At 43.7% G+C, this 16,370-nt stretch overlaps 1 protein-coding gene across 1 annotated transcript in view; it reads right to left on the bottom strand.

Annotated features, from left to right (window-relative positions):
• Positions 1–16,370, bottom strand: part of LOC123764818 (probable methyltransferase-like protein 25) — a 239,851-nt gene that overhangs the window by 83,939 nt on the left and 139,542 nt on the right. The window contains exon 5 of the mRNA XM_069302696.1: positions 11,757–11,921. Within this exon, the coding sequence (XP_069158797.1) occupies positions 11,757–11,921 (165 nt within the window). The remainder of the gene's footprint in view (positions 1–11,756; positions 11,922–16,370) is intronic.

The raw sequence follows: 16,370 nt of genomic DNA, 5'->3' as shown, positions 1-16,370 counted from the left end.
GGGAAGACTTCCTGAGACCTGGAACTTCAAGAACAAGAGGTCATAGATTTAAACTAGCTAAACACAGATGCCGAAGAAATATAAGAAAATTCACCTTCGCAAATAGAGTGGTAGACGGTTGGAACAAGTTAAGTGAGAAGATGGTGGAGGCCAAGACCGTCAGTAGTTTCAAAGCGTTATATGACAAAGAGTGCTGGGAAGACGGGACACCACGAGCGTAGCTCTCATCCTGTAACTACACTTAGGTAATTACACTTAGGTAATTACACACACACGTACACACACTTTTGAATTTACTCAGTTTCTATGATCGAGCAACAGAGATATTACAGGAAAGAGATGGTTGGGTTGACTGCATCTATCTGGACCTAAAAAAGGCTTTCGACAGAGTTCCACTTAAGAGGTTGTTCTGGAAACTGGAAAATATTGGAGGAGTGACAGGTACACTTCTAACATGGATGAAAAATTTTCTGACTGATAGAAAAATGAGGGCTGTGATCAGAGGCAATGTATCGGACTGGAGAAATGTCACAAGTGGAGTACCACAGGGTTCAGTTCTTGCACCAGTGATGTTTATTGTCTACATAAATGATCTACCAGTTGGTATATAGAATTATATGAACATGTTTGCTGATGATGCTAAGGTAATAGGAAGGATAAGAAACTTAGATGATTGTCATGCCCTTCAAGAAGACCTGGACAAAATAAGTACATGGAGCGCCACTTGGCAAATGGAATTTAATGTTAATAAATACCATGTTATGGAATGTGGAATAGGAGAACATAGACCCCACACAACCTATATATTATGTGAGAAATCTTTAAAGAATTCTGATAAAGAAAGAGATCTAGGGGTGGTTCAAGATAGAAAACTATCACCTGAGGACCACATAAAGAATATTGTGCGAGGAGCCTATGCCACGCTTTCTAACTTCAGAATTGCTTTTAAATACATGAATGGCGATATACTAAAGAAATTGTTCACGACTTTTGTTAGGCCAAAGCTATAATATGCAGAACACCCAAGCACACAAAGAGCGGCCGAAATCCAAGCAGTAAATGGCCAAGCTGGGGCAGGACCCAAGGAACTTGTGGAAGGCGGCCCCAAGTCCCAAGGGCAGTACTTACAGGGCACCTAGGGAAGGGAACCCTAGGCGCATGCAGCCCGAGTACTGGAGAATCACTCCCTGCTCACGCACCACCTAGAAAACAGGCACCACACTCTAGGTACAGTGCTGAAACAACCACTGGAGCCGGAAAACATAACTGGTGCCTATAGCATCAGCCAAAGAACTGATGGGTGGATAGCCGGTGTGGGAGGTCTGGGGCTCCCCCTTCCCCCTCCCGGGGAGGGGGGAGCTGCGCAGACAGCTGCGCGGTGACGTATGACGTCATACTAGTTTCCTTGTTTTCTGTTGAAGAGTTTTGGAATGCTTACCTTTCTGGATGCTTGACCTGGTCGATGGCAGACATAAAATGCTTATTACCACACGGGGGTTTCTATAGGCCATTGCTCCCCTTGCCTCTCTGAGGGGGCCAGGTTCTGGCTGTGGTCTCCGGTAGGCCCTAGAACTCCATACACATGACTGATGCCAAAGTCTGACATTAGCATATCAGCCGGTAAAGCTCCGGGGAGCCGACGGGGCTCCCCCCCAGAAAAGCCTCCAGATCTTTAGCCCCTGCTATTGCTTTGCTCTTCAACAAGTCACTTGAACTCCAAACCTTTCCAGATATTCTGAAAAAAAGTGAGAGTAATCCCTGTCCACAAATGTAGTGATCTCACAGATGATAACAACTACAGACCCATATCAATCCTGCCTAACTTGTCAAAAATATTTGAAAACTAATCTACAAGCAGCTTTACTCTTATCTAGCCAAACACAATATACTTAGCTCTTGTCAATATGGCTTCAGACCCCAAAAAAGCACTAACGATGCACTTATTAGTACGATTAACTTGATTCATGCAGCTCTTGATAAAAATGAGTTCCCTGTTGGGTTATTTGTGGACCTGCATAAGGCTTTTGACACTGTCAACCACCAAAACCTTCTTCTTAAAGTACATCATTATGGAGTCGGAGGACACTCCTTGCAATACCTCAAATCTTACCTTACTGACAGGCTCCAGTATGTTTCTGTGAATAATTCAATTTCTCCCACCCTACCCATCAACATCGTTGTTCCTCAGGGCAGCATACTTGGCCCTCTCCTCTTTCTCATCTACATTAATGACCTTCCAAATGCCTCCCAACACCTCAAACCAATTCTATTTGCTGACAACACAACCTTCATTTACTCCAGTCCTGACCCCCTTGCTCTAAATGCCACAGTAAATACTGAGCTAAATAAAGTCCATCTTTGGCTAATTGCCAACAAACTCACCCTTAACATTGACAAAACTTTCTATATTCTGTTTGGCAATAAATCCTCTAATCAAATAAATCTCAGAATAAACAATACCTAAATTTGTAACAAATTAGATGGCAAATTCCTTGGCGTTCTCATTGACCACAAGCTGAATTTCCAGGGACACATTCTAAATATATAAAAAAAAGTTTAAAAAACTGTTGGCATTCTTTCTAAGATCAGATATTATGTACCCCGCCCTGCCCTGGTGACTCTCTATTACTCCCTCATCTATCCATATCTCAACTATGGTATTTGTGCTTGGGGTTCTACTACCCAAAATCATTTACGTCCTCTAATTACTCAACACAAAGCTGCTATTAGGACAATATCCAACTTTGGCCCCAGACATCACTCGGTACCCCTACTCAAATCTCTGAATATGTTAGATATTAAGTCACTGCACATTCTCTCATGTGTATTATACATATATAAAACGCTGAACTGTAATGCCAATCCTGACCTCAAAAGCTTCATTGAAGGTTGTAACAGAACCCATGAGCACCACACCAGAAACAAATACAGTTTTGATATTCCAAGAGTACGAATTAATCAACCTAGAAATGCTCTACAAATGAAGTGACCCAGAATGTGGAATGACCTTCCCAACCATGTTAAAGACTGTACTTCTCTCAACCAGTTTAAGACAAAAACAAAGCACTACCTAATAAATTCCCTGTAACCTACCTTACCCCTCTATTGTCAACCCATGTCTGTTTTTTTTTAAACAATGCTGTTTGTCGACCTAATTGTGTTTGTGCTGCTTTTTCAGCCATGTTTCCCCTTTTCTTATTTTATTTTTATTTGTTCTCAACACATTTTATACTTTAAACTCAATTAGTACGAAGTTTTAGTCTTTAAGGTTTTTCCTGCCCGAAACGCTTTGTGTAATAGTGGCTTTAGGCATTGTATGTACTAGCTCTATCTATAAATCCATCAACTTTATATCTTACCCTGTATGTATGTACCTTACCTGAATAAAAAATGTATTAATTTATTATTTATTTATTTATTTATATTCGTGTCTCTTTAACCACTTAACTGCACCAGCCGAGTACTGTCAATCGGCGGGAAACTGCGCCAAGAAAACTCTTTGATTTTTCCATATCCATTCTAAATGTGTGTGAGGTTGGTTGTGTGCGAGGTAGGTTGTGTACAAAATGGGCTCTTAGGCAGCCATCTTGGAAAAAACTCCCAGAATGCCCTAGGGCTGCTGGCTGGGTTAGTACTGAATGAGCAACCATGGGTGGCGCACGCGCCTCTGGCTCCCAAACACCTGTCCGACGCTGTGTTGCAAGATAATGCTCTGTCGGTGAAATTTAAACCTTATTGTTTGAAGAGCATAAGGGTCATAATATTGGTGAAGCTAGGCGCAATAAGGACCTAACACAAAGCTCGGATGCAAGTGATACAGTACCTATGAGGACAATACAGCGAGCATATCCAGTTGTAGCTCTGGTTGATACCCGGTTGATGGGGTTCTGGGAGTTTTTCTAATCGCCAAGCCCGGCCCAAGGCCAGGCTTGACTTGTGAGAGTTTGGTCCACTAGGCTGTTGCTTGGAGCGGCCCGCAGGCCCACATACCCACCACAGCCCGGCTGGTCCGGTACTCCTTGGAGGAAACAATCTAGTTTCCTCTTGAAGATGTCCACTGTTGTTCCGGCAATTCCGATGAAATTATAACCTTATTGTTTTAAGAACATAAGGGTCATACGACTTTACTTTTTCCTATAATCTCTCTGAGCGTCACCCTTGCAATCCAATGCTATCTGCAATTTATTTAGATGATACATAGATGAATCTTTTTCTGCATTCAATGATGATGCATCTGATACAAGTAGCATAGATGAACGGTGTTAGCGGCTTCCATGGTGGTGTTTTCCATAGATATTTTCAAGAATACCTGAATCTCTCTCTGACTGACGGACACTTTTTGAGGCAAGCTGAATCTCTTCCTGTGTGGGACCATACAAAGCGATCTTTTCAAGACTACCTTACAAACTGATCTTTTCCTATAATCTTTTCAATACTACCTTATGATTTACAAGCTTGGCTACATACAACCTACAAGTACTAAAGCCAAGTGTGTACGTGAGTCCATTATTTGCATGCACACAGAATGAAGAAACAGGAAGCGAAAATTTATCTGTACCTGGTGCAACGAGAGCGAAGTCGCGCTGTACACTATGGACTACTTCGTTGATTATTACTCACTTCCGAAGTACTGAGAGTGTGTAATACAGTGTGTTACTGTGTAAATAGTTTGTGAAACTGTACATATTGTAATTTTAGTGAATTTTTAACAAGTAATATTATGACAATAAACATTTATTGTGGACACATTACTGACACATGTATCACAGTTCCATTGAATATTATGAACGTTCTGCTGTATACATATTGTAAAGGACACAAATATGTATCATACACGCTAAAAAACAAATAAAACCGCATTGGAAATACATAGAACAAATAATTGAAAATATATTTGTGGCAACACCCGGTGCTTGAATGGCCTGCACGACCGTATCTGGGTGAGTCATGCACGGGCGACCAGTCCCTGATGCCGTCACAGCACACCTTGTTCACGTCCCCACAGCCAAAGTAAGTGGAATTTGGTATTTATTTTTACATGGACATGTTCATGGAAGGGAATTTACCATTTTACGAAGAAAAAAAGAATTGGTTGGGAACACACTATTTAATGCGCACAGGGGGAATTTCACAATAAACTTGATGCAACACAGTGGTTAAATGAGTGTTTTGACGCTGCCGCTAAGGAAGCTATCCGCATTTGCCCCATCTCCCGTAAAGGTATTCCTTATTCCGACTATTACCCAGTTATTCATTCCTCCATCCTTGCCAGATAGCAGGGTTGTTGGTCTTCTGTTACTGATAACAAACTGTGTACTCTTAACACTAATGCACTCCGCAGCCTCCACCCGTCGTCACTCATATTTCTCCTGATTCTGAATGAGTGACTATGGCTTGCGTCATGTATCAAAATATTTGTGAAAAAGTCAGTGTTTCTCTGATCAACTTCTGGGTGGTTTCAAAATAAGCGCCTTTAGAGTGCGCATAATTTGATATAAAAATGAAAGACATAACATTAAAACTGATGACAGTACATTGGAAAGATATTATTAATTTTGTGGTGATGAGCGTCAAAAAGTGTCCAAAAGTTAAAATATTTGTTAAAATTACATTAATTGTTCTATTATTATGGGACTAGTTTTAAAATACGCACCTTTATATTGCGAACAATTTGATACCAAAATGAAAGATGTAACATAAAAATTGGTGTCAGAACACTGGAAATATATAAATAATTTTGTGGTGATGTGCATCCAAAAGCTAAAATATTTGTTAAAAATTCCATTTATTGTTCTATTATTATGGGACTAGTTTTAAAATATGCGCCTTTATTTTGTGAACAATTTGATACCAAAATGAAATAGGTAACACAAAAATTGATGTTATCAAACTTAACGAGTATATACATTACTCTGCAGGTGTGGATATTGGTGCTCGTTCATGGGTAACTTGGCCGGCTTTAGACTTTGCTGTGGGGAGTCACACCAGGCTTATAGACCTTATATGCATATACCCCTGTAGAGAATTCTATTACAAACACAATGATACCAAATCAAACGACGTAGCATGAGAAATAAGGTGAGAAAACCGAAACGAGAATACACATTTTACTGATTTTGCGCGCTCACGGGTGACTTTGCTGTGGGGAGTCACAGCAGGCTTTTGGACCTTATATGCATATACCCCTATAGGGAATTCTATTGCGAACACAATGATACCAAAACGAACGATGTAGCACGAGGATAAAGGTGAGAAAACTGAAAAGAGTATACACTTTTCGGTGTCGCCACGCACTCTCCCGAAACGTCGGGACCATGACATCACAGTCTTCGGCGTGCCCGTACGGAGTGCGATAGGGGTTAAGAGTAGTGTGTCCCTGTGGCCTTCCTCCTACCACCGTAGCTGGGGGTAGGAAACGACTCTGGCAAGGTTGCGTATTAGCCATATGCACTTAACTCACGGACACTTAACCCTTTAACTGTGCAATGCGCCTGCAGGCCCAAGTGTGGGGTGCGCTACGCACCTCCGGGTATTTTTCATTTTCCATTCAAAACTCCCACGGCTACATGGTGTTCACATCAGCTTCCTCAGGGCTCTTGTAAACAGACACCATCTTTAAAAAAAACAGTGTTGAATGTAATGAAACACCATTTTCTGGGTGAGCCCCAGAGGCTCCCTGGAGCTTATTGGCCTAATGTATGTTATATTAGACTGGGACATTAGCTAAGGAGTTCAGACCTACCAGGGACCAGCGCCAGAACCTGGCCCCTTCAGAGAGGTTTCAGGGAGCAATAGCCCTGGTAAACCCCTTTGTGGTTGGAGTTTTCCTTATCTGCCATCAACTGGGGTTAGGCACCCAGAAAGGTAGGCATAACAAAACAAACCCCACATGGTAAAAAACTAAAACAAAAAACCGAACAGAGAGGTAGAAACTCCTTACAATCACAAGGAAACAAGGAAACAAGCAAACATCACATTTTACTGCCGCACCGATCAACCACACAGCCCTCCCCACCCCGGATCTACCGCACCGGCTGCCAAGCTTCAGTTCGGAAGCTAAGCTTCAACCAACGTGAAAAAACTGCCAACCGGTGGGAGGGAGGGTGGGTCACCAGGGAGCACCTCCGGGGCTCACCCAGAAAATGGCGCTTCATTACATTCAACGCTGGTTTTCTGTGGGGAGCCCCTACGGCTCCCTGGAGCTTCATACCCAAAGAGAAGGAAAAGAAAGGGCTAACCCAGGAGGCAGCCGCCACAAACTCCGGAATGCGAAGCCGAGACAACAGGTTGCAACATGCAACCCAAGGCAACAAGAACGCACAGGAGCAGACGCGCATAAAGAATGGGCGGCCAAGAACCTGTGCGACCCTCAAATCCCTGCGCCCGAAATGAGCCCTAGACGTCACCAACACAGCAGCAAAAGCTGCAAACGTCTGAACAGCACGGGCACAAAGACAGACCGCAGGCTGGAAGACTGAAAAACTCTGCGGACGACCTGGAGACCCGAGCCCTGAAAACAGGGAATGAGGAGAACCGGATCAACCACAGCGCATCCCCAGACACGGTACGCTGGTAACAGCAAAATGCACAACCAGACAACACAGGACGCACCCCCGGCCAAACCAATCAAGCATCAATAACACAAGAACCCCTCCGGAAAGCAGCCGTCTCGACCGTCGCCAGGACGGAGAAAAGCTGCACACGTACAAATCTACCACCAGTACCAAAGAGCAGAAACCTGAACCGAAGGGGCTATCACAAACTGAGGAGAAGATAAGAAGGCACCCTGATCAAGGACCAGGATGGCTCAGGCGATGCATGAGCAGGCCGGAGGTGAAACAAAACACGAGAAAGCATACGAAACGGGGCAGATGTGACGCCCACCCCGAACGCAAGCTGGAGCGGCTCCGCCAACGCTGCACAAAACAAGGCGACAGTAAAAACATCAAATAACTGTAGTCCTGAAAACCCAAGAAAGGACAAGAACACCCGATGCGAAAGAGACGACAACCTATGAAGAGCAAGAAAGAGTGCATAGAAACACCAGGAACGTCATACTGTCGCCAAGACGAAGCTCGCAGCCGGGACACCGTCAACAAAGCCACCCAAACACCACAGAGATGGTGATACCCACGTCAAAATGCCAAACACGAAGAGCCGAGGAGAAGGCCGAACCAGTCACGTACAGGACCGATCCGTCCTGCCGAAAGAGGCGGAGCCGCGGGAAAACACCCGGGGTTCGGACACCTATCAAGCAGCATCTGAAAATAAAGCTGGGCCGGCCACCAAGGAACCATAAGGACTGCTCTTGTGGGATGGGCTGCAACCGAGCCAGAACCCGAAGCAACAGCTGGACCGGGAGAAGAGGAACAGGTACCCCCACCTCGACCAGTCCTGCCGAAAAGCATCCATCATGAATTACACACGTTATTACCTAAGTGTTATTACGTAAGTGTAGTTACAGGATGAGAGCTACGCTCGTGGTGTCCCGTCTTCCCAGCACTCTTTGTCATATAAAGCTTTGAAACTACTGACGGTCTTGGCCTCCACCACCTTCTCACTTAACTTGTTCCAACCGTCTACCACTCTGTTTGCGAAAGTGAATTTTCTTATATTTCTTTGGCATCTGTGTTTAGCTAGTTTAAATCTATGACCTCTTGTTCTTAAAGTTCCAGGTCTCAGGAAATCTTTTCTATCAATTTTATCAATTCCTGTTACTATTTTGTATGTAGTGATCATATCACCTCTTTTTCTTCGGTCTTCTAGTAATGGTATATTTAATGCCTCTAACCTCTCCTCGTAGCTCTTACCCTTCAGTTCTGGGAGCCACTTAGTAGCATGTCTTTGCACCTTTTTCAGTTTGTTGATGTGCTTCTTAAGATATGGGCACCACACAACAGCTGCATATTCTAGCTTTGGCCTAACAAAAGTCATGAACAATTTCTTTAGTATGTCGCATCCATGTATTTAAAAGCAATTCTGAAGTTAGAAAGCGTGGCATAGGCTCCTCGCACAATATTCTTTATGTGGTCCTCAGGTGATAGTTTTCTAGAACCAACCCTGGATCTCTTTCTTTATCAGAATTCTTTAAAGATTTCTCACATAATATATAGGTTGTGTGGGGTCTATGTTCTCCTATTCCACATTCCATAACATGGCATTTATTAACATTAAATTCCATTTGTCAAGTGGTGCTCCATATACTTATTTTGTCCAGGTCATCTTAAAGGGCATGACAATCATCTAAGTTTCTTATCCTTCCTATTATCTTAGCATCATCAGCAAACATGTTCATATAATTTTGTATACCAACTGGTAGATCATTTATGTAGACAATAAACATCAGTGGTGCAAGAACTGAACCCTGTGGTACTCCACTTGTGACATTTCTCCAGTCCGATACATTGCCTCTGATCACAGCCCTCATTTTTCTATCAGTCAGAAAATTTTTCATCCATGTTAGAAGCGTACCTGTCACTCCTCCAATATTTTCCAGTTTCCAGAACAACCTCTTATGGGGAACTCTGTCGAAAGCCTTTTTAAGGTCCAGATAGATGAAGTCAACCCAACCATCTCTTTCCTGTAAAATCTCTGTGGCTCGATCATAAAAACTGAGTAAGTTCGTTACACAGGATCTTCCAGTTCGAAAACCATACTGTCTGTCTGATATTATATCGTTTTCCTCCAGGTGTTCTACCCATTTAGTTTTAATTATTTTCTCCAATATTTTGACTATTACACTTGTCAATGATACAGGTCTATAATTAAAGGGGTTTTCCCTGCTTCCACTTCTGTAGATTGGTTTGATTCCATTTTTGTGTCTTTTGGTCTCTGGCCCTCTCACAATTTCTATTGAATCAATCCTGTTTTCTAGTTCTGCATCTCTGTTTTGCTGAGTGTGACAGCTCACACTCGCGGTGTTATGAATGTGTTGATGGTGAATGTATACAGTGTGTGACAGTGTATAGTGTGTAAATATATTGTATATATACATAAATTAGCATGATATATGGTAAATATGTGCAACATATGTGTACACAAGTGTCATGCACGTAACACAGTGTCTTCGGACAGTACGGATGTTTTACTGCCATAATATAGTGTACGTGCTCATTATACATAGGATTAGCACGTAAAAACAAATAAATGTATTTGGAACTGTGTGCAAAAAATGAACATAAATATATTCGCGGCAGCTCGCGTGCCCCGCCCCGGGCACCCTACTGGCCTAGGGATGTACGTCACAGGCAAACGGGGAATGATGACGTCACACACTAACTTACAGACCCCATAGTAGCCAAAGTAAGCACAATTTTGAAATATTTTTGACGTACTCATACTGAAGGAAGGGTTTCTGACACTTAAAAAAAGCAAAAAAATTTTCCAGAGAATTTATTTCCTGCGGACTGAGGAGGTGTCATATTTATAGGCGGCGCAGTTAAGGGATTAAAGGAGCATCGCTCTGCTCCTTATTGTCTTAACTGCATTGTCCCTCTTACAGTTGTGCATATCCTTATTGAATGTCTTGACTTCCAGGACGAGCGTGTGGATTGCTTTCCGACCATCCCTCGTGGTCACTTGTCCCTTGATAGAATTCTTGGTGAATCGTATACTTTAGATATTGTTTGTCTTATGCGTTTCTGTTGTTCATGTTGGCATCCTTAGTGATATTTAGCGCCCTCTGATTATTCCGTACATTTGATGGTGCTACATAGCCTTCCTGGCTTGGTGCCTTCTTTGATAATTACTTACTTGCCTGTTTTATTAGCAAGATGTTATACTGGAGCAATCATAATGCTAAAGATTGTGGTATATTTAAAATAGCTGAAATACATTTCCATTTTGATTACATATGGGTTAGCACTCCTGGCATGACGAAGCAACCATCAGCTGACTGCTATAGTACTTACCTATCAACCCTGGGTGTTGTTGAGGAGTCTGGGGGCAAAAGGCACCTGCCCTGTCCCGCCCTGCCTTCCTTCATGCCTGAACCCTGACTCCCTTTTTCCCTTCCCCCCCCCTGCTTGCTTCCCTCCCTGTCTACCTGACTGCCTGCCTGGCTCCCTCTTCCCTCCCTCTGTCTACCTCCCTCCCTCCCTCCCTTGCCTGCCTGGTTCCCTCCCTCCCTCCCTCCCTTGCCTGCCTGGTTCCCTCCCTCCCTCCTTTTCTCCGTACATCCCTTTTTCTCTCCCTTCCTGCCTGCTTCCCTCCCTCCCTCCTTTTCCCTGTACTACCCTTCCTCCCTCCCTCCCTGCCTGCCTGCTTTCCTCCATCCATCCCTCCCTCCCTGCTTGCCTACTTTCCTCCATCGCTCCCTTCTTGCCTGCCTCCTTCTCTCGTGTTCCCTGGGCTGCGATAGTGGTGTACAATAAGTGTTAGGCCAGCTGCTTCACTTGTTTATCTCTCAGTGGTAAAGGTTCACATTTGTTATTCAGTAGACAAGTCGTCCCCTGGTTTTGGGGAGATTTTTTCTTCTTCAAATGTTCACTTATACACCTGCATAAACTGTGTAATGTTCTGAGATGTTAGAGCAGTGCAGTTAATTTGTTAGTCATATATGTTTATTAGGAGTTTTCCTTATATTTATTTATTCATAATTAAAATGATAAAAAATCTGTGCATAAATCTAATTTGCTATTCTGTTTATGTATTATTTCTTGTGTTTTGTTAACATTTGAGAATGTAGCTCTCATCCTGTAACTACACTTTGGTAATTACAATTTATTAAAACTAAGCAAAGTAAAATAATATCTCACCTCTAAGGAAACTCCCAGCTTGGAAATTGCTAGTCTTGCATATTCTGAAAAATTGTGGCATTTTGATGCAAGACGCCCAACATGTGCCACATCTGAGACATCACCAAGTTTATCCCTCAACAGCAGCTGCAGCAGAGCACGCCAGAATAATGTTTCTGTGCCGCTCTGAAAAATATGTTTAATTACATTCAGTTTTCTTTTTAATTTGGTTCATATTGACTGTAGAACCAACTAAATGAACAAATATAAATAAAAATCGTGTAACAATGTAAAGAGAATATGGATGGATCAACTGCACAGTCCCACTACACACATCTAGCCCAACATGAATGGACCAACTAGACACCCACTACATACAACATCTAGCCCAACATGGATGAGCCAACCAGCCACCCACTACATGCAACATCTAACCCCACATTTCTCAACTTTGGCTCTGCAGAATCCCAAGGTAACTACCCATTGGGCACAGTTGGTTGCAAGCAACCAATGTCATGAACTGATTTTTGCCAAAATGTGATCTACTTCCAAATAAATTAACCCTTAACCACTTAACTGTGCCAACCGAGTATTCTCGGTCGGCGGGAAACTGCGCCAAACGAGAAAACTCTTTTTTTGATTTTTCGGTACCAATTCTAAATGTGTACGAGGTTGGTTGTGTACGAAATGGACTCTTAGGACCTCCAGTGAGAGGCAGCCATCTTGGAAAAAATTCCCAGAATGCCCTAGGGCTGCTGGCTGAGTTAGTACTGAATGAGCAACCATGGGTGGCGCACGCGCCTCTGGCTCCCAAACACCTGTCCGACACGGTTACCTTACCTTGAGGTAAGGTAACCGCGTCGGACAGGTGTTTGAAAGATAATGCTCTGTCGGTGAAATTCAAACCATATTGTTTGAAGAACATAAGGGTCATAATATTGGTGAAGCTAGGTGCAATAAGGACCTGACACAAAGGTCGGATGCAAGTGATACAGCACCTATGAGGACGATGCAGCAAGCGTATCCAGTTGTAGCTCTGAGCGTCACCCTTGCAATCCTATGCCATCTCCAATTTATTTAGATGATACATAGATGAATCATTTCCTGCGTTCAGTGATGATGCATCTGATACAAGTAGCATAGATGAACAGTGTTAGCGGCTTCCATGGTGGTGTTTTCCATAAATATTTTCCAAAATACCTGAATCTCTTCCTGACTGACGGACACTCTTTGAGGCAAGCTGAATCTCTTCCTGTGTGGGACCATACAAAGAGATCTTTTTAAGACTTCCTTACAAATTGATCTTTTCCTATAATCTTTTCGATACTACCTTATGCTTTACAAGCTTGGCTATATACAACCTACAAGTACTAAAGCCAAGGGTGTACGTGAGTCCATTATTTGCAAGCACACAGAATGAAGAAACAGGAAGCGAAAATTTATCTGTACCTGGTGCACTGAGAGCGTAGTCGTGCTGTGTACCATGGACTACTTCATTGATTATTACTCACTTCCGAAGTACTGAGTGTGTAATACAGTGTGAAACTGTACATATTGTAATTTTAGTGAATTTTTAACAGGTAATATTGCAACAATAAACATATATTGTGGACACATTACTGACACATGTATCACAGTTCCATGGAACAATATAAACATTCTACTGTATACTTACTGTAAAGGACACAAATATGCATCATATACAATAAAAAATAAAAATAAAACTGCATTGGAAATACATAAAACAAATAATTGAAAATATATTTGTGGCAACACCCGGTGCTTGAATGGCCCGCGCGAACGTGTCTGGGTGATTCATGCACGGGCGACCAGGCCCTGATGACATCACAGTGCACCTTGTCCATGTCCTCACAGCCAAAGTAAGTGGAATTTGGTATTTTTTTTTTACATAGACATGTTCAGGGAAGGGAATTTTTTATTTTACAAAGAAAAATTATTTTTTGGGAACACTTTATTTCATGCGCACCAGGGGAATTTCACAATAAACTCGGCGCAGCACGGTGGTTAAATGGCACAAATCATACATGTATGATTTTGGTCTGCCTACACAGCGCAAATTGTACATGTACATTTTAATGTACCGTGGTTACACGGGGTTCACATCAGCTTCCTGAGGGCTCCAGTAAACAGACACTTTAAAAAAAAAAATCATGGGTGCCATTCCTGGGTGTGAAGGGATCAGTACTGAGTAAGCAACCAAGACAGACACATGTAGCATGAGCTAACAGCACCACTGTTCAGCTAGTGACCACAGCAATGCTTACAAATGTTAAAATATATATGTAACTGCTATTACTGTATTTAGCTATGATAGTATTACAGAAGGGCTTGACTGTAATAAAGACTGTGTACAATGTTCAGATATTAGTGAACACAATGCTGGTTCAAGATGATCACAGCACTAGCAGGTAGCCAGAATCTTACACAACTTCTCATGACTTTTTACAAAATAAACTTGTGGAAAATTATTCATTTACAGGATTTAGTGACCAGGATTACGATAGTAACAGCACTGCAGTGAGAATTGGCGATGCGCGTAGTATGCTGGGAGGTGGAATCTTGGTAGTAAGGTGGAGTCATCAGCTAGTTGGAGTAATTACCTAAGTGTAGTTACAGGATAAGTGCTACGTTCATGGTGTCCCGTCTTCCCAGTACTCTTTCTAGTACAGTGTAACACTTTGAAACGACTGACGGTTTTGGCCTTCACCACCTTCTCACCTAACTTGTTCCAACCATCTACCACTCTGTTTGCAAAAGAAAACTTTCAATTTTTCTTTGTTTCCTCAGCTTGAATCTGTGTCCTCTTGTTCATGAAGTTGCTGATTTCAGGAAATCCTCTTTGTCAATAAGAAAATATTAATTAGGCAATATTAAGAAAACATGGAGCACAATTTCTCAAATATTGGGATCAAAGAAGATTATAAATAACAAACCAATACTCCTATCAAATAATGATGGTCTGCTTTCAGCCTCTGACCCTGCTCTTGAGTTCAATAGGTTCTTCTCTTCCATTGGGTCATCCCTTGCAAATGATATTCCATCGTCCAGTATTAATATTCAGAACTATCTTACAGGAAACTATCCACAGTCTCAGTACCTAATGCCTACTAATTCCACTGATGTTACTGACATAATCCTTTCCCTTAAAACCAAGTCTAGTGCCCTTGAGGAGATGCCAACTCTTATTTACAAAAAACCAGCGTTGAATGTAATGAAACGCCATTTTCTGGGTGAGTCCCGGAGGCTCCCCGGAGCTATCCCAGGCTGATATGCTAATGTCAGACTTTGGCATCAGTCATGTGTATGGAGTTCTTAGGCCTACCGGGGACCACGGCCAGAACCGGGCCCCCTCAGAGAGGCAAGGGAAGCAATGGCCTATAGAAGCCCCCGTGTAGTTGGAAGCATTCTATGTCTGCCATCGACCGGAACAGGCACCCAGAAAGGTAAGCGCCCCAAAACAAACCCCTATTCTGGTTAAAATTGCTACCAAAAACCGAACTAGTGGATAGAACTCCCCAACCGAAAACAAGCAAACTAGTGTGACGTCACACACTGCCGCGCCGCTGTCTGCGCAGCTCCCCCCCTCCCCAGGAGGGGGAAGGGGGAGCCCCAGACCCCCCGCGCCGGCTACCCACACCTCAGTTCATGAGGCTGGATGTCAAAAACGCGAAAAACCGCCGACCGGAGGGAGGGAGGGATGCCGGGGAGCCTCCGGGACTCACCCAGAAAATGGCGTTTCATTACATTCAACGCTGGTTTTCTGGGGGGAGCCCCGTCGGCTCCCCGGAGCTAACTACCCACAGACAGAAAAAGAGGGACTTACCCGGGAGGCGGTCGTCGCTCACCCCTCAACTCGAAGCCGAGACAACTGGCTGCAACCGCCGACCCAAAGCAACACAGGCCCGACGAGGCCCAGGGACATTCACAAGGTAACGAGCAGCCAGGACCCTGTTCGACCGCCAAAATCCCCGCGCCCGAATATCAGACCAAGACATATTCCCAAAGACGGCAGCAAGAGCCGCGAACTTACGAACGTCATGGGCACAGGGATAGACCGCAGGCTGGCTGGACCTAATAACCCTGCGGACGACCTGAGAGACCCAAACCCGCGAACAGGGAAGAAGGGAAACCGGATCAACCCACAGCGCGTCCCGGGACACAGAAGCTGGGGCGCGCAAATAACGGCAAAGCGCCGCAACCGGACACAAAACATGATGCACCCCCGGCCTGACCAACCAAGCATCAACCACCCATGGACCCCTCCGGAACGCAGCAGTCTCATTCTTCACCAGAAAAGAAGGAGACGGCTGCAAACGAACAAAACTATCACCACGACCAAAAGAGCAGAAACCCTTGCGCCGGAGGAGAGCATGAAGCTCCCCTACCCGACCCCCAGAGGCCAAAGCCAACAAGAAAAGTGCCTTGGAAAAACAATCCTGGACCGAAGGGGCCACAACGAAACGAGGAGATGAAAGGAAAGCGAGCACTCTGTCCAAAGACCAGGACGGCTCAGGTGACGCATGAGCAGGCTGGAGGTGAAACAATGCACGAGACAGCTTGTGAAACGGCGCAGACGTAACATCGATACCGAAAGCAAGCTGAAGCAGCTCCGCC

This window comes from Procambarus clarkii, chromosome 48 (genome assembly GCF_040958095.1).
Source record: "Procambarus clarkii isolate CNS0578487 chromosome 48, FALCON_Pclarkii_2.0, whole genome shotgun sequence".
In the NCBI taxonomy this organism is placed as follows: Eukaryota; Metazoa; Arthropoda; class Malacostraca; order Decapoda; family Cambaridae; genus Procambarus; species Procambarus clarkii.
Note: the sequence above shows the minus strand (reverse complement) of the source record. Positions and strands in the feature narration are given on the sequence as shown.